This window comes from Orbicella faveolata, unplaced genomic scaffold (genome assembly GCF_042242905.1).
Source record: "Orbicella faveolata isolate gen_17 unplaced genomic scaffold, um_ofav_v1 contig_2, whole genome shotgun sequence".
In the NCBI taxonomy this organism is placed as follows: Eukaryota; Metazoa; Cnidaria; class Anthozoa; order Scleractinia; family Merulinidae; genus Orbicella; species Orbicella faveolata.
The window spans coordinates 30,232,322-30,254,299 of record NW_028301547.1 but is presented as its reverse complement, the minus strand read 5'-3'; the positions used below and the strand labels follow the sequence as shown (position 1 = coordinate 30,254,299).

The 21,978-nt window shown below is 38.1% G+C and overlaps 2 protein-coding genes, 2 long non-coding RNA genes and 1 pseudogene across 5 annotated transcripts; 1 reads left to right on the top strand and 4 right to left on the bottom strand.

The window, feature by feature from the left end:
• Positions 1-366: 366 nt before the first annotated feature.
• LOC149112778 (uncharacterized) lies at positions 367-1,151 on the bottom strand. Its single transcript, XR_016207568.1, has 2 exons — positions 1,006-1,151; positions 367-581 (listed from the first exon to the last, which is right to left on the bottom strand). It is a non-coding gene; the product is annotated as an uncharacterized LOC149112778 (long non-coding RNA).
• Positions 1,152-1,198: 47 nt separating this feature from the next.
• LOC149112777 (uncharacterized) lies at positions 1,199-3,289 on the top strand. Its single transcript, XR_016207569.1, has 2 exons — positions 1,199-1,481; positions 1,879-3,289. It is a non-coding gene; the product is annotated as an uncharacterized LOC149112777 (long non-coding RNA).
• Positions 3,290-5,158: 1,869 nt separating this feature from the next.
• On the bottom strand, positions 5,159-8,277 carry LOC110063891 (uncharacterized). Its single transcript, XM_089290782.1, has 4 exons — positions 8,039-8,277; positions 7,758-7,848; positions 7,163-7,312; positions 5,159-6,832 (listed from the first exon to the last, which is right to left on the bottom strand). Exons 1-4 carry the CDS (start codon positions 8,234-8,236, stop codon positions 6,288-6,290), a joined length of 984 nt encoding a protein of 327 aa, XP_089146908.1. The 5' UTR covers positions 8,237-8,277; the 3' UTR covers positions 5,159-6,287.
• Positions 8,278-12,345: 4,068 nt separating this feature from the next.
• LOC110063984 (uncharacterized) lies at positions 12,346-20,331 on the bottom strand. 2 transcript variants are annotated; one of them, XM_089290784.1, is made up of 5 exons: positions 19,305-20,331; positions 18,249-18,473; positions 15,766-15,780; positions 14,966-15,115; positions 12,346-13,950 (listed from the first exon to the last, which is right to left on the bottom strand). In XM_089290784.1, the coding sequence occupies exons 1-5, from the start codon at positions 19,417-19,419 to the stop codon at positions 13,415-13,417; spliced, it is 1,041 nt and encodes a 346-aa protein (XP_089146910.1). In that variant the 5' UTR covers positions 19,420-20,331; the 3' UTR covers positions 12,346-13,414. The 2 variants fall into 2 exon arrangements, with proteins under 2 accessions (XP_089146910.1, XP_089146909.1); XM_089290783.1 differs by lacking the exons at positions 15,766-15,780; positions 19,305-20,331 and adding an exon at positions 15,345-15,432 and having other exon boundaries at positions 18,253-18,821.
• A 73-nt stretch (positions 20,332-20,404) lies between these two features.
• Positions 20,405-21,099, bottom strand: LOC149112776 (uncharacterized; annotated as a pseudogene).
• Positions 21,100-21,978: the final 879 nt, after the last annotated feature.

Here is a 21,978-nt window from a genome sequence, read left to right as displayed (position 1 = left end):
TTATAATTCTACAACAATTCAGAATTTCTGATCCCACATGACTTAAAGGGATTCAAAAATTCTGATCCCCCACTGCATAACTTATCAGAACAAAACGGTCATCTACCTATAATTCTTAAAAGGATTCAGAATTTCTGATCCCCCTTATCAGGTGACAGGACAGAAATAGCCGTCTATTTATAATTCACAAGAAATTAACTAGATGTCTGATAGCTAAAAAGTAACGATTGGATAGTAACTTTAAACACATTACAGACAAAATGGATCACAGAGCAAAGGGCATCAGAAAAGTACACAAATGAAATATTCACAGATAGGTCATTATTTATAACGATTTAAAACCACGCCAAAGGATCGAGACAAAAATTGCAGTTTCATGCCGGACAGTGAAAGGTTTTATTTTCAATTCAAAAAGATATGAATTTAGGCTCCAGAATTACAAGATGTTATTTAAAGTTCACATCAAAGATAACAAGAATTTTAATCAGGACTCAGCTGCCGTCTGCGCCACCTCCGTTTCTGCTTTAATGTGTTCGTTTCGGATTGACGGCCGCTATTCTTGCCTTTTTTTTCCCTCTGCTCTGCAATGAAGCAATTGAAGCTAAATATTTTTATAAATAGCGATAGAATTAACATTATTTTTCATTAATCAATTGATCGGGAGTGTATTCTTTTGTAAAGAATAAAGAGCAGTATGTAGGCAATGCGGTAGTGAAGTGTATCGAGCGTGATCTGTAGCTTCAAATCAATTCAGTGTAAACTTTAAGTTACCTCTTCAAAAAGCACACTAACAAGCTATTATGCAAGCATTTCATACATAGGAAATGCGTGTGAATAATTTCCTTGTTACGGGTGCTAATAAAATCAGGAGAACAAACGTTTTTCTTGTGTTTCAGTGATCGCGAAATAAATATAACAACGAAATTTCTTCAGCCACAACATTGATTTCGATTCAAAGATTGAGCAGCTAACTATAATGTTGAGCAACAATTATGATATACTTACTTTTCTGCGACTTGCCTTTCTTTCACCGAAGCAATCAAGATACTCATTTGAACTTGGACAAATCATTCCATGTTTCTTGCTGCTATTGACAATGTTGGATTCGAAATTGCGCGCAAATAACCGACTCCTTTAGAAAGGGAATCTGCTGGTCAAAAGTATTCATTTATCAGATTGACCGAAGGATTATGGGATCGGCCGGAAACACCAAAATGGCGGGCGAAGATCGTGGTGAATGTTGTTAGGATTCGATAACAAAGCTCTGTTATTTTATAGCCTTGCTCTACGTTGGAAAGCAGTCACAAATTGTTTACAGATGTCCGTTGTTATTCCAGTTGAGTCAAATCCCAGTAAAGGTGGAAAAGTATGAAGTTTCGTCGGCAAAACAGTGTGGCAATCAAACTATTTGCCAGCAGCTGGCGGTTTCTCTTACACTCGTCAGGTTTACAGAAAGCTTATGGTCCCTGCAGCTTTCCAAGGTAAACTGATTTTCTTGCATAATTTGTGAAGGTTCTTGAAATACTGGAAACGTTCTGGCCGGTTAAATTGATCGTGGAAGATTACAGAAGATGCAGATGCTTTAACACACTGTTAAGTCTTGTTGATTTCGTGAATGCAAATGTTCATTTCCTAAAGGAGTTATGAAAGCAACTGTATTCAACACAACAATATACAAACAATTTCGCGTTGGGAAAATCATTCATTGTAAAAGTACAATAAGTGCAATAAATGTGAGCTCTCTCATGTAGTTTACATATACTTCATATAGCTAGTGTATATCTTGTCTAGGATCAAGTGGGCATACATGTATTTATTATACAACAACTAAAACACAAGATATCAAAAAGCAACATCCTTCACCTTTTTGATTTTCAGGTTGATGGTGGTGCTCTTGAGGTTATGTTAGATGTGCATATTACATTATCAAGACCTTTTGTTTGCCACTTATTACTTGAGTTGCAAAAGACTGATGTTATTTTCATTAGGGTGGTTGAAGTTCTCTTTAATTGGGCAGTATTTCAAAGGTTTTTTTTATAATTTGGCATTTCATTATGCAAATAGAGGTTATTTAGAACAGCAGATATAATTCACAGCTAGGTTACGGAAAATTACTTTTCACCACTTCCAGAAATTTGTACATAAGGCTTACCATAATTTGAAAAACACATGATTCATGGATAAAATTAATTGAAAAAAATACTTTCATGAAGAAATTAATGTAATTGAAATTTGAAATTCATTTCAAGAATATTTTGTGCTTTTCCGGTCACGAAATCTGTTTACATTTCATGAAAATTTACTGAAGAATGTAAACATTTACTAGACTCCAATTTAAGTAGCTGAGAAGTGTTTCAAACAGGATTTTTGAAAGATATATATTAAATTTAAGTAAGTTTTGTGATAAATCGCAACATAATGGAAACTCATTTTCAGGCAGATTTTGTCCTCCTTTTGCATCTGGATGTGCCTGGTTTTTGGTATTAAATTTTAATGTACAACTGTAGCAGGTTTAAATAAAACTATGAGTTATTTATACATTTTCCTATGTAAATACAGAGATTTCACTCAGGTTTAGGATTTGAAGAGCAGGTATCAAAGTTCAATATAAAATGAGTAATGAAGAGTTTTCAATAGTTAGCTATATATTCACCACCTGTGACTAAGAAAGCTTTTGGCTAGGTTAATATTAAAGTGCTACGTGTACATGAGTGATGGATAATTTTTAGATTGGCTGCTATCTTTTTACTATCTCTGGCTTTTGGGTAGCTTATCACAGTGCGATATGAGTGATGGGTAGTTTTCAGATAGGCTATCTTTTTACTAACTACAGCAGAGGTAGGTTTCAGATGGGATAGTGTTTTATTGTTCAATATAAGGACTAGACTTCAGATAGTTTTTGGCTTACTACAGTAGTGGTGGTTTTTGGATAGACAAGTTAGTGGATAGCTAGGCCATCTAAGTATCTGTTGAATATCTATACAGGAAGCTAGTTTTTAGCTAGTCTATCTATTTCCTAACTATCTGATGGATAGATATTAGTTAACTTTAAGCCATGCCAAAGATAGCTATCCTCTATCTACAAAACCTCTTGGATAGAAAAAGATAGAGATTTTCATCCGTCAACCAGGAATGAGATAGTTGCAAGTAGCATGAAGTTAGTAATAAACTAGTAATAAGATATGATCGTTTTTGGGAGGGTTTCTTTAACTGAGGACAGCAAACTATTGCCAGCTACCAGGAAACATCTCCAAGATGAGTGTGCCAAATTAAAAAAGAAAGAATAGAATTGCTTGTAGCATTAGCTGCAATACTTGCATCCATATCTGTCAGGTCTTTATAAAAACAATTTTACCCACACCCTTCTCCTTTGAGCATGGTTAAACTGGTTGCGTAACTGAAGTGTGAATGAACTGGTAGCCCACTCAAAAAGTTAGACTGAAGATGTAAAAACATGTTGGGCAAAGCTAAAGTCCATGGCCGCTGCTATATGACAACAGGTTTTTGGAGGACACTGTATACATGTATGTAGAGTACATTGACCCACTTAAATGTATCAACTGCAAATTTAAATGTACATGTAAATTGCAGTCTTTAATTGTCATCCCTGTAATGCACTGCAGTGTTCCTGAACGCTCTTTTTGTTTGATAACAGTGAGGTGCCTTGTTTCCATGTTAAACAGAAATTGTTAGAAATTTTTCCTTCACACAAGGTGAGCTAATTCTGCCAGAGGAAGTGGAGTCTGCATTTATGCCTACAGTTGTGCAGTTTGAGTAATCTCACTTTTTTGGTCAATTCTGAACTTTCCTATCCTCTTAGGTACTGTTTGATATTGTTTTTTTAGACTTACAGCTACTGTAATTTTGAAGTGCATAGATCATTGTAATACAATGTGTGATGTTTACAGTTACTTATATTAATGGACTGCTGTGAAGAAACTTGTTCTTCATCACTCTCTCAGTATAATCTGAGACTGTGTATGGAATCTGTTAAGAATTATGCTATATTTGTATAAAATTTCTAATTGAATATTGTTATCAAGAAAAACTATTTTGATTAGACATTGTTCAGGCAGGCAGCAAGATCTGAACCCTGTCTTCAATGTTATGATTTAATGTGGCTACATTGGATGTAACACTGGCTTTGCTGCAGGGGATCAGAAATTCTGAATCTTCTCCTGTGTTCTTTGGGGGATCAGAAATTCTGAACCCTTTCTAGAGTTCTTTAGGGGATCAGAAATTCTGAACCCTTTCTAGTGTTCTTTGGGGGATCAGAAATTCTGAACCCTTTCTAGTGTTCTTTGGGGGATCAGAAATTCTGAACCCTTTCTAGTGTTCTTCGGGGGATCAGAAATTCTGAACCTTTTCTAATGTTCTTTGGGAGATCAGAAATTCTGAACCCTTTCTAGTGTTCTTTGGGGGATCAGAAATTCTGAACCCTTTCTAGTGTTCTTTGGGGGATCAGAAATTCTGAACCCTTTCTAGTGTTCTTTGGGGGATCAGAAATTCTGAACCTTTTTTAGTGTTCTTCGGGGGATCAGAAATTCTGAACCTTTTCTAATGTTCTTTGGGAGATCAGAAATTCTGAACCCTTTCTAGTGTTCTTTAGGGGATTTGAAATTTTGAATCCTCTCTTGTGTTGTTTGGGGATCAGAAATTTTGAATCGTTTTCTATGGAGGTACCTCTCGAGACGAGAAATTCAAAAAAATCATTTGGTGTCTTATGCGTGACTTAAACATTACATTTCAGTTCAAATAAAGAATAGGAAATTGCTTGGAAGAATTTTTTAATTCCTTGCAAACAGGGAAACTTTTCCTCTGAGTTTTAACACCAGTTTAAGATTCTTAGTATATTGCAAAAATCGTCTTTGGAATTAAATGGCAATCATAGACTTCCGTCTAAGCTCCACGTTTCACTTTAGGCCAATTTTGCACTCATTTCCAACGGAACTTCCAAGCCTGCAACGTAAAAATAACTTTTCTCCGAGACAGGTTTCTATTTTACACCGAAAAAGTAGCCATTTTTGAAGTGGTTCTTGGTATTTACTCTGAATTTTATCAAATTGGAACACCACATTTTAGTTTGGAAGGCGTTCGAACCTGACTTCAAGAAAAAGACATTTTGAAACGTGAAGTTTGAGTAAACAATTGATTACAGTTATTTTTTATTTTTTTTGTTGTTGCATCCATCAAGTTTTGGCGTAAGTATTCCAGCAAAACCACTTCATGTAAACAGGTATACTTTATTTTAAAAATAACAGTCTTATCGCAGAATTTCTTGAAATCTTGATCTGAGACCAGGTAATGATAACAAAGCGCGAGCGGTTGGCGGAACTTCATGATCTACTGTCGAGAAGTTGTGGCATAAACAAGATGTTCAACCTTTATGTTTCTAACCAGTGTGCTTGCAATTCTTATGGATACAAATTCCCCCTGTTTTACCACCAAATTTATAGATGAATCATTCGTTTCCTATCACCTAATATGGCATATACTTCTGAATAAAACACATACCGTGACATCAGAGGACACACCAACGAGATAATCTTCACATTCCCCTGTTGAGTCACCTGGACTCAGCACCCAGTGATACAAGACTGGTACATATGCAACATGATCAAAAAGTCTTTTTTCACTGGATACGCGAGAAAGGCGTCATTTACCAACTCCCCACAATCCCCACTGACTGCAAGCTTCTGAAAATCTGGAGTTGCCATTTTCTATTCTTGCAAACGATCCACATGCAAAACAAAATTTCCGATTGAAAAACTTAATCTAACTTAAATTTGTTATTTTGTATGTTTTGAAGGTTGCATAAATACGTTTGTCCAGTTATAACTAATGGGTTTACCAAGGCCTTAACGAACAAAGAGAAATTTAGAGAAATTTTTTAGAGAAATCACCAGAAGACACCCCAACGTACAAGTCATCACATTAATTCCCATCTTGACAAACCTGGATCCAGCAGCCAGTTATATAAACGTTGGTTTATTTAGAGTTTTTAGCAAATCCCTCTAGGACGAACATTTAATTTGTCCATAAAACAGATATGTTTTGTTCTATTTTATTGTTAAGCTACACATTGTTTATTGGATTTTCGATCGGGTTTCATTTTCGATTTGCTAACGATGGTGTTATTTCCTGTGTTTTTTGACGTTCTATGGAAGCTGATAACTGTCTAAAAGGTCCTTAAGGTCCTTTATTTAACTTAAATTTGTTAATTTTGTTTGTATCGAAGATAAGATAAATACGTTTGTCCAGCTGTGAGTAATCGGTGGACCAGGATCTTAACGAACAAAGACTTTCCAGAAATCACCAGAAGACATTTCAACCTTGTCCAACCAATTGCCATCACATTCCCATTTTGGGCCACTTGGTTCCAGCGTCCAGTGATGAGCATATGCTTGAAGTGCAGGGTAAATGTACAATCTATCTTGATCTCTACCATGTCCCCATTTACCGATGTAATAGCTCGCACCATCAAATCCCCACTCATCGCAAACTCCTGCCAGTACCGAGTTGTCATTCTCCACTCTAGCAAACGAGCCACAGGCATCAGGCTGGACATCCGTCTGACCGCTGAAGTACTGGACTACAGCTTCACCAGTGCTGTTAGCGACCGTGGTTACGTGGAACGTACGTCCCTGTTGTTTACTGCAGTGGAATCTCAGTTGAGTGAAAGGCATGTGTGTTGTGAGCTCATTCATGGCACTCTTGGTCAGAAAAGTCTGGTTGTTATGGTAACTGCTGATTCCGCGGTATGACGTCTCCACCGACATTTGTGGGGACGAAGGACTGTCAATTACAACGTTGGAGACAAGGAGCCAGCCTCCTAAAAATCATGTCGATCAGGTAAAAGTTATCAATTATGAATTCAATAAGAACCAGGGAGAAGTGCATGACACAAATAATACCAGTATGAGAAAGGGAAAGGCTGGTTTAGTTCCTTTACGCCCCTGACGAACTGAAAAAAGGTTAACAAGTAAGAAAAATACTTTTTTGAAAAAAGATAGTACATTCATTGATTCAATATGAGAAAATGTTTCTACATAGTTTTTTAAACGGCCATTTTTTCCTAGATAACTAGCAATCCCCAAAATCCCACCTCACCTCTCCCCCCCTCCCCCCAAAAGAATATTGTTTTTCATTATCATTAAGCTACCTCCGTCAGTTGTCATGTCGCAGAAGACCTTTAAAGGGTTTCCGCTCTTCTCAGGGTCGATCCAGTACTCGCCGTCTCCTTTGGAGTCTCCTGAGTCCCGGATGTCCTTACATGAATGAGCAGGCTGATTGGAATTCCAACCTTTGATTGCTACAAAACAAAAGATGATGTTTTCAGGAATTGTTAAGCCCACCCATCTTTTACTTGTGATTTCGACCACTCAGTGAAAGAAACTCTGAATTCAAACGAAACTATGTAATATACTTTGACCCTCTCTCCTCCGCAGAGCCTCAAAAGCTTTTTTTTTCGGGGGGGGGGGGGGGGTAGAATCCGCTGAACGATATGAGTGCAGGCGCACGGTCGATCCATTCGACTTTGCGTGTGCACGAATTTCGTACGGCGGCTATCTATGTCGAACTTTTTGAACCTCTGCGGAGGAGAGAGACTTTGACCTGCTCTCCTTTCTACCAATCATTTCTGGTTGATTATTATTCTACTCTTACTCGTAAAGGCGGACATGTCCGTCTGAAAAGGTCCGCTAAGATATTTTGGACTGTCAACCCCTGACTCTAAATTAGAAATTTCCAAAACTCACGAGTTTCACAGCGTTTTCCCTTGTATCCAGGATGACATTGGCCAGTCTTTATTTCTTCATTCTGTTCACGAAGATCATTGATACATGAAACCTGTAAGTTGGATTAGAATCGGTCAAAAAGCTGTCTATCTGTTCTATTAGTACTTTTTCTCCAATTTTCTGGTTGAGTATACCTCCGAAAAATTATAAATAATAAAATTTTCTTGTTTGCTCAACATGGTAAGTGACATGCAGTTTTGCCTGCAGAATAAAAATGTTGCATCAACTTAGAAGTAACCTACCTGGACGGAGCCATAGTATGTAGATCCTTTCTTCCATTTAAAATTTCCTGGTTTCATCTGTCGGGTTTTGTTGTTTAGGTCACAAATGCGTCGTTGTCCATTGTTGCCATCGGGATAAACATTCACCGACTTGCAACTGTTATTTCCGATGCATTTAAGCTGACATTGAAACTCATCCAGAACAGTAACCGTGTCCATGGCATGACCAAGTAAGGCATGGTCTAAAAGAAGAAAGGAAATAAAAACTCTTTTGAATGCGAACTGAAAAGACTGAATAGGAGTAAAGAGAGGCGTCTTAATTTACAGGTGTATCCTTACCAACTTGAGTTTCAAAAACGTTTCCACAAAAGTCTGTGTTTGCCGCCCCGAATACGAATCCCAGGAGAATATTGAGAGCTGCAATGACCAACTGAGTCGGGCAAGAGTCAGCCATAGAGATACTGTGGTGAGAACTTCGTCTAGAAACGAAGGTTGACACCTAAATTTGTACCACTGCTTTGTAAATTTGAGCCCTTTTATGCCTATTCATGTACATTTGTGACTGATATTGGATATTTAATTTTGTTACTTTTGAAATGCTTCCAGGCTTCCATTAATCTTCATGTTTATCTTGATATCATGTAACTTGCCGCTTATGTTTACCTAATGAGAGGATTTCAGTATCACCAACCAAATAAACTAATATTGCTTCTAAGGATTTAAAAGTACATTAAAACAATCTTCAGTTATAAACTTCCTTTGCTTGAAAGTGTGCTGGTACTGTAATGAGAAATCACTCATCGTAAAATTAACAAGAAAAGACATAAACGAAAATACTTGAGTCTCAAAACATTGACGTTTTTCGCCATTAATTGACGTTTTCTCGTCGTGGTTTGGTTTGCCATGCAGGTGGTTTCCTCTTTCACAAAAGAACTTACTGTTTATGGATATTTAGTTTTCTTGCTTCCATAACTACATATCGGAGTTTAAAGTTAAGTTAATAGTTTTTTTTTTTCACCAATTTCTTTGTGCTCTCTTCAAAAAAAAGCTAAGAATGGGGCAGTATAAGAACTGGAAAATGCTTTCACGTAGAGTGACACAATCACCAACTAACACCAAGTTTTTGCCATTATAATATCGGCCTCTCACTTTACATTTTAAATTTAGTTGTAATTTATCTTAACGGTCACCTCTTAAGATATGATTACTGGCCTGTGCGCAGGAACGTTCTGAGTTGAGGAGAGTGAGGGTGAGGGTGGGGAGGCTTAAACACGAACCCCCTAAATGAACAAACTAGGAGGTCCCACAAAACATGAAATGCAGGAAATGCAATAAGAGATAAGAGGTGAAGCGTTACACAATTACAAACTTTCTCTGCTAAAGAAGTACTCTTGCCACTGTATAAGTGTAAAAAATTATCAGCCGGCCTTAAATTCAAAATCAAATCCGACTTTGCACAATGAAGTTTTCTCCACTGTAACGCCCCTGCTAATAACATTGTAATAAATCAGTGACCCAAAGATATTCCTTTAGCGCGATTCAACGTTACCTAACGCTAAAAAACAGTGCAAACGGTGTATTAATCATGAAGGAAACTAACAAATGCAGCCCGAAACATTTGGTGGTTAAAACGCTGTAGTCAATAGGATATCGGCCTGTAATAGTTTCGTATTTTCGTGGAATATGTCTGTTGTGAATATCAGGCCTGGCAAGGATGTCGCTAAGGCCCAGCTGCCGACGAATTTTACCGCCTGAAATTTCACACGAAAATAGAGACTTAAGTAAACTATGGAGTTGTCAAGGCCAGAAAAGCTATGTGGGATTGTCAATTAGTCGGCTGGACCTGTCCACACTAGCCCGAATACGTTATCAGAGTGAAACCTAATTAAACTAATATTGCTTCTAAAAAATTGAAAGTACATTTAAAATAATCTTCAGTTATGAAATTTCCTTGCTTGGTAGTGTGCTGGCACTGCAATGAGAAATCACTCATTTTGAAATTAACAAGAAAAGACATAAACGAAAATACTTCAGTCTCAAAACAATGACGTTTCTCGCCATTAATTGACGTTTTTCCGTCGTGGTTTGGTTTGCCATGCAGGTGCTTTCGTCTTTAAAGACCTTACTGTTTGTGGATGTTTAGTTTTCTTGCTTTCCATAACTACATATCGGAGTTTGAAATTAACTTTGCAGTTTTTTTTTCACCAATTTCTTTGTGCTCTCTTTAAAAAACTTAAGAATGTGGCAGAATTAGAACTGGAAAGTGCTTTCACGTAGGGTGACACAATCACCAACTGATGCCAAGTTTTTTCCATTATAATATCGGCTTTTAACCTTACTTAATTGACGTTTTTCCGTCGTGGTTTGGTTTGCCATGCAGGTGCTTTCGTCTTTAAAGACCTTACTGTTTGTGGATGTTTAGTTTTCTTGCTTTCCATAACTACATATCGGAGTTTGAAATTAATTTTGCAGTTTTTTTTTTTCACCAATTTCTTTGTGCTCTCTTTAAAAAACTTAAGAATGTGGTAGGATTAGAACTGGAAAATGCTTTCACGTAGGGTGACACAATCACCAACTAACGCCAAGTTTTTGCCATTATAATATCGGCCTCTCACTTTACATTTTAAATTTAGTTGTAATTTATCTTAACGGTCACCTCTAAAGATATGGGTCATGGCCTGCGCGCAGGAACGTTCTGAGTTTGGGAGGGTGAGGGGTGTGGGTGGGGAGATTAAAGGCGACAGCGACGACCGAGGGCGTTTTCAGGTAAATGGCAAAAACGCTGCGGAAACGGTGTGAACATGAAGCGTTTAAATAGTTTCCGAAAATGTATCATTTCTAGAATGTTTTAGGGTGGACGGTGTTACCGCTGTTTCGCCATAATATTATTCGAGAAGAAACCAAACTAGCACTGAGCTTCAAACATCGTACGACTTTATTTGTTTACACGGATAAAAGTTTGACTAGGAAAAAATGCAAGCAAATAGAAAATGAATACAACAATAATAAGTGAATGAAGCTAGGCAAAAGAAATAAGAAAACCATAACAAACACGACTTACAGAAATTCCACCAGAATGACAAAGTAGGAATAGAACAGATCCTGGATACGTACGCGATGCGCAATTTGCTCCAACGGATTAGCTAGTTAATTTTTAAAAATAACGAAACCGTAGCTCTTAAATTAGTACAAGGATATGCGCGCAAAATGTAAATTAGTTGTCCCGTAGGAATATCATGATTTGCATAGGGAACGAAAACAATAGGAAGCAACGTAACAATGGTACAGACGGTTCCTCAATTTCAATTTTCCTTCGGTGAACGCGTTCGCTTCTCAGTGTCAGGAGGGTTATAGTAAAATCGCGTCATAGAATGATTTCAAACTTACATCGTTTCACATCTTCCGTAGGACATAAACTACTCGTTCACCACAAACAGCTGACATCCTTGTCCTCTGAACAATTATTCTGAGAAATTATGTGCGTGGGAACACTGCCGCTGTTTTAAATTAAGCCCGAAGACAAAAATCAAAGGTGACAGGAGCTCATCACTAGGAGCGTGCAACTACCCCATATTCCTGTCACGGCGTTTTCACAGACCAATGCATTCTTAGTTGGAATTTAACGCTAATTCAGACCCCCGCAGAAACGTCAGTGACCAATCACAAGCAGGGACTTAATTTTTAACTGACATCATCATTTCGGCGGAAGATTAGAAAGAAAAACATGTATTGTGTACCTTACCGATGCGCGCTCATGTAGACCGGAACTGACCTATTTTTGCGGAAAAGAAGCCTAAAACTAGACCGGTCTGTAAAAATGCCGTGACATAACCTTAGTATAGGAGCTGCATGCTCCTAGTGATGGGCTCCTGATGATGATTTTCAATAATTCGTCCACGTATGTATATCTGACCACGGAATTTCCCGTCAAGGCACATACAAGACTAGCTGCATAATATTCATAACAATTTGCTGTATTATATCATGTTTTGCTCTACTTATTTATTTTTTACTGTGAGAAAGTGGAGGTGGAGGAAGGCGGGGGTTCGCTAAGACTCCCCTAGCCCCTCCCTCTACGCGGTCTCTGATGTTGTAGCATACAAAACGTCAAGTACAAAACCATAATTTTTACGACATGCGTTGTTTTGTCATGTTTGTCACCGCAGCGTGTCTTACATATCATTGATTTTTAATTTTGGGCAGCCTGTTGTTTAAGTTATTTTATAGAAAAAATAAACTAAGCGAGACAAACCACTGATCATGATCACAGTTAGTTCTAAAGGGAATGAAAGTAAAACTAGACAATATAACGCTATTACCATCCACCATAACGGATTTTGCCTATTTAATTCATGACAGACAGGAGAGTTACATGAGAAGATGAACTGTTATGATAAGAACAAATATATCGACAAAAAAAAAAAAGATCATAGAACATCAAAGCATTTTATTTTACAACCTTTTATTTTATAATAGATATGGACATAGGCATAGTTAGCTATAGTAACGGTGCGTGTCTCTCTAAGTTATAAGACGAATTCCTAAGTTGTATTAGGTCACGCAAGCAGGCGGGGCTAGGACCCTTGATTGTTCTAAAAATCGAGGCAGCGATGTTGCGAGCTCGCTGCTCAGCTAACGTTGGTTTATTTAGAGTTTTTAGCAAATCCCTCTATAATGAACATTTAATTTGTCCATAAAACAATTGTTTTGTTTTATTTTATTGTTGAGCTACACATTGTTTATTGGATTTTCGATCGGGTTTTCATTTTCGATTTTCTAACGATGGTGTTACTTCCTGCGTTTATAGACGTTCTATAGAAGCTGATAACTGTCTAAAAGGTCCCTAAGGTCACTTCCCAGTATTGCATTGCGCATCCCTACTGCGCATAATTTCACGCGTAATTAGCGCGCGTGCATTAAAAAATGGCGGCTTTTTTTTTGCGGCTGGACCTCGCCGTAGAGTTAAATCGTCATTTTCTCGAAAACGAGTACGGTGACCTATAATTTTTTTATGTTGCGTTGAATTGAGTAATAAATTTCTCTATGTAAAATAAAAATGGGCAAATTCTCAGTGTCGAGCAAGAAACAATTGTCGGAAACGTGATTTTAGCAAGCAATCGTGACTATAATCATGGTGCTATTGTAAGGATTTATATGGTACAAACAAGGTGCTGTTGCTCCTAAACGAACATGGGGACCCCTCATTTTTATTTCCAAATTTAAGTTCCTACAATATGAACAGTCAGTAGCCAAAGTTTGACAAAAATCTCAGTGCCGGTTCTATTTCAGTGGAATGACCTTAAGGTCCTTTATTTAACTTAAATTTGTTATTTTTGCATGTATCGAAGATTAGATAAATACGTTTGTCCAGCTATAAGCAATCGGTGGACCAGGATCTTAACGAACAAAGACTTTCCAGAAATCACCAGGAGACACTCCAACGAGATAGTCATCACATTCCCATCTTGAGCCATCTGGATCCAGCAGCCAGTGATATAAAGACGCTACAAAAGCACTGGCATAGTACAATCTATCTTGATCTTCAGCATGCCCCCATTTGCCGACGTAATGGCTCGCACCATTATATCCCCAATCATCGCAAACGCCTGCCAATCCCGAGTTGTCGGTCTCCATTCTAACAAACGAGCCACAGGCATCAGGCTGGACATCCGTCTGACCGCTGAAGTACTGGACTACAGCTTCACCAGTGCTGTTAGCGACCGTGGTCACGTGGAACGTACGTCCCTGTTGTTTACTGCAGTGGAATCTCAGTTGAGTGAAAGGCATGTGTGTTTTGAGCTCATTCATGGCACTCTTGGTCAGAAAAGTCTGGTTGTTATGGTAACTGCTGATTTCACGGTATGACGTCTTTACTGACATTTGTGGGGACGAAGAACTAATAATCACAACGTTGGAGACAAGAAGCCAACCTCCTAAAATGAAACGAAGTTCAGTGGTCACGTGAGGAAATCAAAGCAGTTGAGGACTGTATTCGCTTTTATCACGAAAAGAAAAAAACGACAACAACAAAAAGGTTAGTAGGTGCAAATGCTCTAAAACTGCTGCACAATAGAGGTCATATTTGTCGTGACGTTTTCATCGTTAATTACATCAAACAATAAAGCGTGGATCGTGAAACTTTCACAGCATGTTAAATGTTCCTTGTGTAACGGACAAATCAGATCTTGACGGAATTTTTTTTAAAAGAGAAAATCATCCAATTGTTGAACGCTCTTTGACTAGTTTTTATGGTCAATAAGAGCACAGACAGTCACATGACGCCATCACGCGTGGACCTTCACAATTTTACCAAACTTTCACAGCGTGTTTAATGCTGTTATTTCTCGATTATAACCGACAAATTGCATATAAATTGGAGCTTAGTTTAAGATGACGTTTTCTTCAGATTGAATTCAACGGTAAGGCCGCAGAGAAACATGTATTTGTCAAATTTTGACGTGGATCTCGATGAGTGGAATAATTATTTTGTTGTATTCTGAGAACTGATCTGATGCGAGTGGACCGGACTCGGCGATAATTCAGCGGGTTTTCAAGAATTTCCAGATGGAGTATAGCTTAGTTACAAATTTCCATTTTTGAAATTTAGTTACGACTTATTGCATGTTTAAAGAGTTATCGACGTCTCGCGGGGGTTTCGAAATCATTTTGGCTAAACGAAATTCAGGTTCTCTCGCACTTTAACCTAGCGTTTTCTTTTTTTTTTCTTTTTTATTTCAGTTCGTCTTTTGTTTTCTTTCTCGACAAAGCCTCGTGGATCCACAGATACTTTGACAATGTTTCGACCCAATTTATCAGCAATGAGAAGACAGACGCACAAAAAGCTGGTCTCATTTTGTTAAGTAGAGCGGGAAGCTGTGGGGGCTTTGTGCACATCTTCCTAGAATTTTAGAAGGTTTGGCCTTTCATATCATTTTATCGTTAACTTACCTCCGTCAGTTGTCATGTCACAGTAAACCTTGAAAGGGTTTCCACTCTTCTCAGGGTCGATCCAGTACTCGCCGTCTCCTTTGGAGTCTCCTGAGTCCCGGATGTCCTTACAGGAATGACCAGCCTGATTGGCATACAAACCTTTTATAGCTACGAGAAACAGAACGTGTTTTAAATGTTTTGTTTTAAATAAGACTCTTTATGCTCTTTTGAAGCAAAAGGGAAATCATTCTTAAAGTTCCGCAAACATCACTAAATTTACTCTAAAATAATAATCTTACAAACACTGCGCAGTACGAGGGAACCTTTTGAAGCAAAATTCAAAATGCTTTATCAAATTATACAAAATATCGTCGCAAGACAAATTTTCACTAATTACGTTTTTCACATTGTTTCCCCTTGTATCCTGGATGACACTCTCCGCTCTTCGTTTGTTTGTGCTCACGGGAAACATCGACGCAGGAGGCCTGTGTTGGGTGAAGATATGAAAGAAACCAGGTCGATAAATTAAGTAGTTACCGCAAGATCTATTAACATAACCTAATCGTTTTATTTAAGTCTATGTTCCCTCTTTTTAACCATTCAAGCCGATCCAGCACTTGTATTTTTCTCAAAGATCACTCTGCGCGGGTCAAGTTAAGGTTACAGTATACGTTCAGGTCGGCAATTTTCTTCAAATTTGGATGTTTGGGTCAAAGAAGTGGTCGAAGAATAATCTCTAATTTCTGAAAAAATAATTTGAAAAAGACTATTGGCGGAGAAATGGCGGTTTTACGTTTTCGCCGGAAGTAAAAGTTTACCTCTTGATTGACAGCCTTATGGCGCGTATGCAATCAACCGAGACGATTTTCGCGGGAATTACCTGTACGGATGTCACGAATTGACTATTAGGTGTAATTCTATCAAGTTATAAGTAAACATAGACCACCTTAAAAACATAGACCAGTTCGAAAAAGCGAAAATAGCGAAGAACGAATGAAAATACATCAGTGAGTGAAAAAGCGAAAGTTCGTCACGCAAATATAATGAAGCCATAGCTATCGTATAAGGTAGGCAAAAATTTCGAGGTAAGAGAAAAGAAAGGTCCTGTAAAAATTTGGGAAGTTGACAGCAATAACAGGGATGTTGACAGAGACTCTTCTGATGAGTCCGATATCGACGAATCGTTGGACTCGATCACTGAGATCCATTGAAATATCATCCAAGCACAGTTGCTCCGCCGCGCATTCTTTTATTTGTTTTCTTCGCCCAGCCACTCTAGCGTGCGTCTTCTTTTTCGTCTTTCCCATTTTGCCAGAGTGACCAGCTTCGAGAAAAACCGAGCTACAGAAAAATTATCTCTCCGCCTTCGGCGCCTTAATCTTGAGCGTATTGCGAAACACAACGGGTTTTTTGGAGCTTCGCGCGTAAATTTCACCAGGAGGTTAACGATAGTAAACTTTCCCTGCACTGATTGGCTCAGTTATCTGAGAAACCAGTTGACGGCGTTTGTGGGTGGAGTTTGTTTGCGAAGCAGAAGATTTTTCTTAGCGTTGTTTTCTCGAATAAATTTTTTCGCTTGTAGCAGACACTTTAAAGAGTGCTAACTCAAAAAAAATTTGTTCAATTGCCTTCAAATTTGGACAGTAGCTAGTTAACAAATAAAGAAGCCTCGACGGTGCTCTGTTCTGTTGTAAAACACGCAGGAAGGGGTAGAACACGAAAGAAGTGTAGGGGAAAATACGAGACGTAGTCGAGTGTTTTTCCCTACTTCTTGAGTGCTCTACCGCTTCCTAAGTGCTTTACAACAGAACAGAGCACAGTCGAGGCTTCTTTATTTGTTTTATGATAAAGAATCCGATAATTTCCCTACGCATTTGGCTGAATTTTCACACCAAACTTTATTTTCCAAGCGAGCAAAAGTGGCGTCAGCCGTGTACTGTTCTCTGATAAAGCACGCTAAAATAAGCCAATCACAACCATTGTTAGAATTGTTCAAATAATTTGATTGGCTAACGATGCGACAACTGTCAATCGCAAACTGGACTTCAGCTAAGCTTTCAGTTTCGAGTAGTTTGAGCGGCTTTCGATAGAAGAACGATGCCTTCGAAGTTCGCTTTTAAGTTTAATTTTAAATACGGGGGGGCTAAAGGCAGGTGAGGGTTTATAGTCCAGAGGAATCCGGTCGTATTGTGGCCCATGAAAACGTGCACTTTTCCAGTGGAAATTACGAAACGCGGAGCTCAAAGCTTGCGGATGAAAATGCAAAATGTCGAGTAGAATTTGAAAGGAGCTACAGTTATTTACGGCTTGTAGCCGCATGCAGCAAGATTGCCCGAACTAGCGTAAAAGTTAGAAAGACTAAACGGCTCCCACTTGTTCTACTCCGAGCACAGAAGAGAATATCAGAGTAAGCTTTGCACTGACCACTCGTCGGTTCACTGCGCTGAGATGACCGGAGAACGAGCGTTACTACACTACATGTAAGTGTTGTTTGAGCAATTGAGTATTTTTACAAAAATAAAGCTTCTCATCGTAAACTGAGACAGTTCATTTGTTGTTTTATGCCGTTGTTTTACTTCTTAAGTATAATTTCTGCCTTCGTAACAAATATAATGTCTTTTATCGAAGCACTGTTTAGGTTGAGAATTTGTTTATTTCGCTACGTGCTTTGTACGCGGGAATCTAGCAAAACTTGTTATTTTAGTACAGTTTTAACACTACTGTTGCTAACAATGGTCTCTGCGAGCCATATTTACGGTCATCAACCCGTGCTCTGTTCTCTGATAAAGCACGCTCTTTCAGCCAATCAGTGCGCGCGTTATATGGAAACTTTATTATAATATAATTTAACATGTAAACTTGTCTGCGAATTGTTAATTTTGAAATGTTCTTTCTTCGAGAGCGATTTTTGTACGATCATTCCAGCTTTTTAAATCCTATTTCGAAAATGTGCTGTAACTTTTTACTGCGATTGAATATGGCAAAACGCAGACACGCTTTCTTAGCGCATTGGGCCCTGAAACCGAGGAAAAAATTAAATTGGCGAAAAACGAAATTCGCTTTGACGTGTAGCTTTCGAAAGGTGATTCGGGTGCTCGCATTTGGTGGTCGTGAAAAATTCGACAATTCATTTATTTCAAAATTCTTGGTATAGTTTGATAGCCAGCTCTGTAAGTTTTAATTTGATATAGGGGTTTAGGTATCTACCGCTTAACCGCGAGACACCCCTGAAGGTATTCTGTAACCTTAACTAAACTAGGTTATGTGAACTGAACGGTAGTTCATTTTCAACTAATTCGACTGACCTGAACAGAGCCATAGTATGTAGATCCTTTCTTCCATTTAAAATCTCCTGGCTTCATCTGTCGGGTTTTGTTATTTAGCTCACAAATGCGTCGTTGTGCGTTGTTGCCATCTGGATGAACATTAACCGACTTGCAACTTTTATTTTCGATGCATTTAAGCTGACATTCAAACTCATCAAGAACAGTGACCGTGTCCATGGCATGACCAAGTATTACATGGTCTGAAAGCAGAAAGAAAGTAAATATTTTGTCAGTCAATGTACAGTATCATGTCGAAGGAAAAGAGAACGAATCAGTTTAGATGTGGACAGTTCTCCGAGTAAAATAAAAATATATAAAAAATTAGGTTAAGGGCTGTTAAAAATATTCAGCTTTGCAAAAACCTGGGTGTTTTTATAACTAAGCCTTAAAGATTACGTAATACCATTGCCATAGGGAGCAATGTGAGTTGATTCTTTGTTTCATCCAAGAGTGAACTGTGAATTTTACTGCGGTCAGATAGTGAGTTACTTGTGTCAGAAATGAAAAAAAAAAAAAAAAAAAAAAAATTGGGGGTCACCGATATCGTTTCAGAGATAAAGCGTGTGGAAACTACCCTGATTTTGAAAAAGTTGGCGCACGTAATTCAGCATGGTCTACAGAGGTTTATAGTTTAGAATATCGAAGGTGAGTCAACGGAGGCAAAAGGATCTTAGTCGTAATTTATAGAAGTGGGTCTGTTGCGTAAATAAATTCAAATGTTGCCAGCGATTTCACAAAACTTAACCCTTCAAGAGGCATTTGAAACCGTCGCACATATAAACGTAGAACTAAAAAGAACGGAATTCAATGGCGCATTTTACAAAAAATTCAAACTTCTAGCCGATAGATTTTCTTTATTTTTTCGCTGAACGTAGAAAATTGGTAGAGAAAATGATCCATCTAAAGAAAATAAGCGGTCACCGAACGTCCAAGATCGTTTAATCCAGGCAAAGCTATAGCAATGGCCAACTCTCATGCATGACGTGGCGCTTAAGACTTCAGTTCTTCACAGTTTACATGTGTTAACTTACCGACTTGAGTTTCAAAAACGTTTCCACAAAAGTCTGTGTTCGCAGCCACAAATAAGATCAAAAAGATAATGTTGATAGCCGCAATGGCCAACTGAGTCAGGCACAAACTAGCCATCTGTAAGATTTGTTGTATGGCTCGTTGTTCTGTAACGAGTGCTCCTTCTTCGCGTCAGTATTTGTCCCATCCCGGACTGACTTGTAACGACTCTGTCAGTAATTCTATCCTCTAAATTTTTAATTAGTATCGTTAAGTGCTATGGTCAGCTTGCCCGCTATAGTTAACCTATACTGCTCCGGGGAAAGGAAATAATAGCGGGGAGACTGCTCTCCTCATTAATATCACATTAACAAGACAAGAGAAATGTCTTTTGTGTTTTTTTGAACAAATGCACCCTGGGGTATGAAATGCAAATTTTAACAGCATCATTTGTGAAATTAAATATACTTCAAAATCTCATGAAACCAAACAATATCACATTACGATAAGAGAGATAAGAGAAACCTTTCTATGGCATTTTGTTTTTCAACAAATACAGATCTGCTAAACCGGTCAGTTACGTTCAACCCAGTTATAGTTTGAGCGAAAAAAGAAATAATTGAAAAAAGAAATAATCGTTTTATCGTCGTCCTATTTTGGCAGATGTTTTTTTTTGTTTTGTTTTTTTTGACAGATCTTCTTGTTCAATTTAGGAGGTTGTTATGTTTTCTTTTTTTCCATTTAATAAATTCATATATATCATGCAATCATTTCCTATATAATTATATTTTCTTTCATCAATAAATTTTCCTTCATCTTAAAAATACTTCTAGGAAATGCAGCGCAAAAAGGGACAAATTTCTCTCTGAATCACTCATTTGAATAATAAACAAAGTTATTTGTTAGCGGTGGCTCTCTTTACCTCGCTATTCATTTGTGGTTTTGTTTTTCCTATGTTTTGAAGAATGTTTAATTTACAGAACCCTCGAGTCCACATATTGCAACCACTGAGGATAAGAAAACTTGAAGGAGCTGACACCACCCCTCCCTTCTTAAACATATTTATTTTGTCGCGAAGTATCATGGGAAAAACAAACGCAAGAGTTTGTTTTTGTCCGCCGTATTGTTTTTTTTTTTTTTTTTGTACAGCAAGCATGTTTTGCTTTGAGTGAATTGAACTCGCTGTGTTTTGCTTACTTTTATAGCAGGCTTTTCACGTTCTACTGCTAGCCTGTTCTTCAATGGCAACCGGCAAACCTGTTTACGCGACGGCAAGACCTTGCGATTACATATACTTAACGAACAAAGACTTTCCAGAATTTTTCAGAAGACAATACAGCGACAAAATCATCGCAGTCCCATCTTGAGCCGCCCAGAGACAGCACTCAGTGATATAAGTTCTGTACAAAAAAGGCGTGATTGTACGATCTGTCATCCGCAGCATGATCCCATTTACCATAAAACATCCCCCACTGGCCGCAAACTCCTGCTAAAATCGAGTCGTCATTCTCCATTCTAACAAACGAGCCACAGGCATCAGGTTGGACATCCGTGTTACCGTTGAAGCACCGGGCTACAGCTTCACCAGTGCTGTTAGCGACCGTGGTCACGTGGAACGTACGTCCCTGTTGTTTACTGTAGTGGAATCTCAGTAGAGTGAAAGACGTGTGTTGTGAGCTCATTCATGTCACTCTTCGTTTGGAACGTCTGGTTATTGTGATAGCTGCTGATTCTTCTGTACGACGTCTCTACAGACAACTGTGGTGTGGAGGATGAGCCGCCAAGCACAGCGTTGAAAGAAGCCAGCCTCCTTAAATATGGCAAGTTTCATTGCTCACGTGATCAAGCGAAGCCCCCAAGAAATACTCCAAAATTATTAAAGAATAAAAAATGTCGCTATAATTTTAAACATGAGGATATAAAAAAAATTGTTAGAAATATGCCAAATATTTACAATAACTTTAACAATTTCTTATTGGGTAGTTTTTATGGGCAGTAAGAGCACAGGCAGACACATGACGCCATCACGCGTGGATCTTCACAATTTTGCCAAAGTTTCACGGCGTGTTTAATGCTGTCATTTCCCGATTATAACCGACAAATTGCATCTTAACGGGAGTTTAGTTTAAGATGACATTTTTTTTAGGTTGAGTTCAACTGTAAGGCCGTAAAGAAACATGTCAAATTTTAACGTGGACCAGTGGAATATTTACTTTGCTATATTCTTAGGACTAATCTGATGCGAGTGACTGGACTCGGTAACAACAATAACAAGCTTTTATTAATGATTCAGCGGAATTTCAAGAATTTCCCAAAGAAATAAAGAGCAGTTAAAGAACTTCTGTTTTTGCGTTTTGGTAATGGTAATGGTCGGGATTTTTAACCATGTTATATTTATTTGCATTATTTGTTTCATTTTTATTTTTTATTGGCCCTCAAAATCTTCGTTAGGTGGGTGATTAATTGAGATGCCGGTAATTTTTTTTAATAGTATATTTATACCCCGTTCACACCAACTTGTTAAACATGTCTAAAAGTGGTTTAACCAACAACGTTAAAAACTAGTTGCTTACACCGTGCACACCCCACAACTTAACCAGGTGAAAACCTGTTTGATTAGAGTATGGTAGCTAGGTGGTATGAAATAGGTCTTCTCAAAATGACTGCAAAGCATAATCGACAAATTGGAAAAACCTA

Coding starts and splice junctions, on each gene's coding strand:
- LOC110063984 (XM_089290784.1), bottom strand. CDS start 19,419: ATGGCTAGTTTGTGCCTGACTCAGTTGGCCATTGCGGCTATCAACATT. Junction 18,474..19,304: donor CGTTTTTGAAACTCAAGTCG/GTAAGTTAACAC, acceptor TTCTGCTTTCAG/ACCATGTAATACTTGGTCAT. Junction 13,951..14,965: donor TGACATGACAACTGACGGAG/GTAAGTTAACGA, acceptor GTTTCATTTTAG/GAGGTTGGCTTCTTGTCTCC.
- LOC110063891 (XM_089290782.1), bottom strand. CDS start 8,236: ATGGACACGGTTACTGTTCTGGATGAGTTTCAATGTCAGCTTAAATGC. Junction 7,849..8,038: donor CATACTATGGCTCCGTCCAG/GTAGGTTACTTC, acceptor TCCAACTTACAG/GTTTCATGTATCAATGATCT. Junction 6,833..7,162: donor CGACATGACAACTGACGGAG/GTAGCTTAATGA, acceptor CATGATTTTTAG/GAGGCTGGCTCCTTGTCTCC.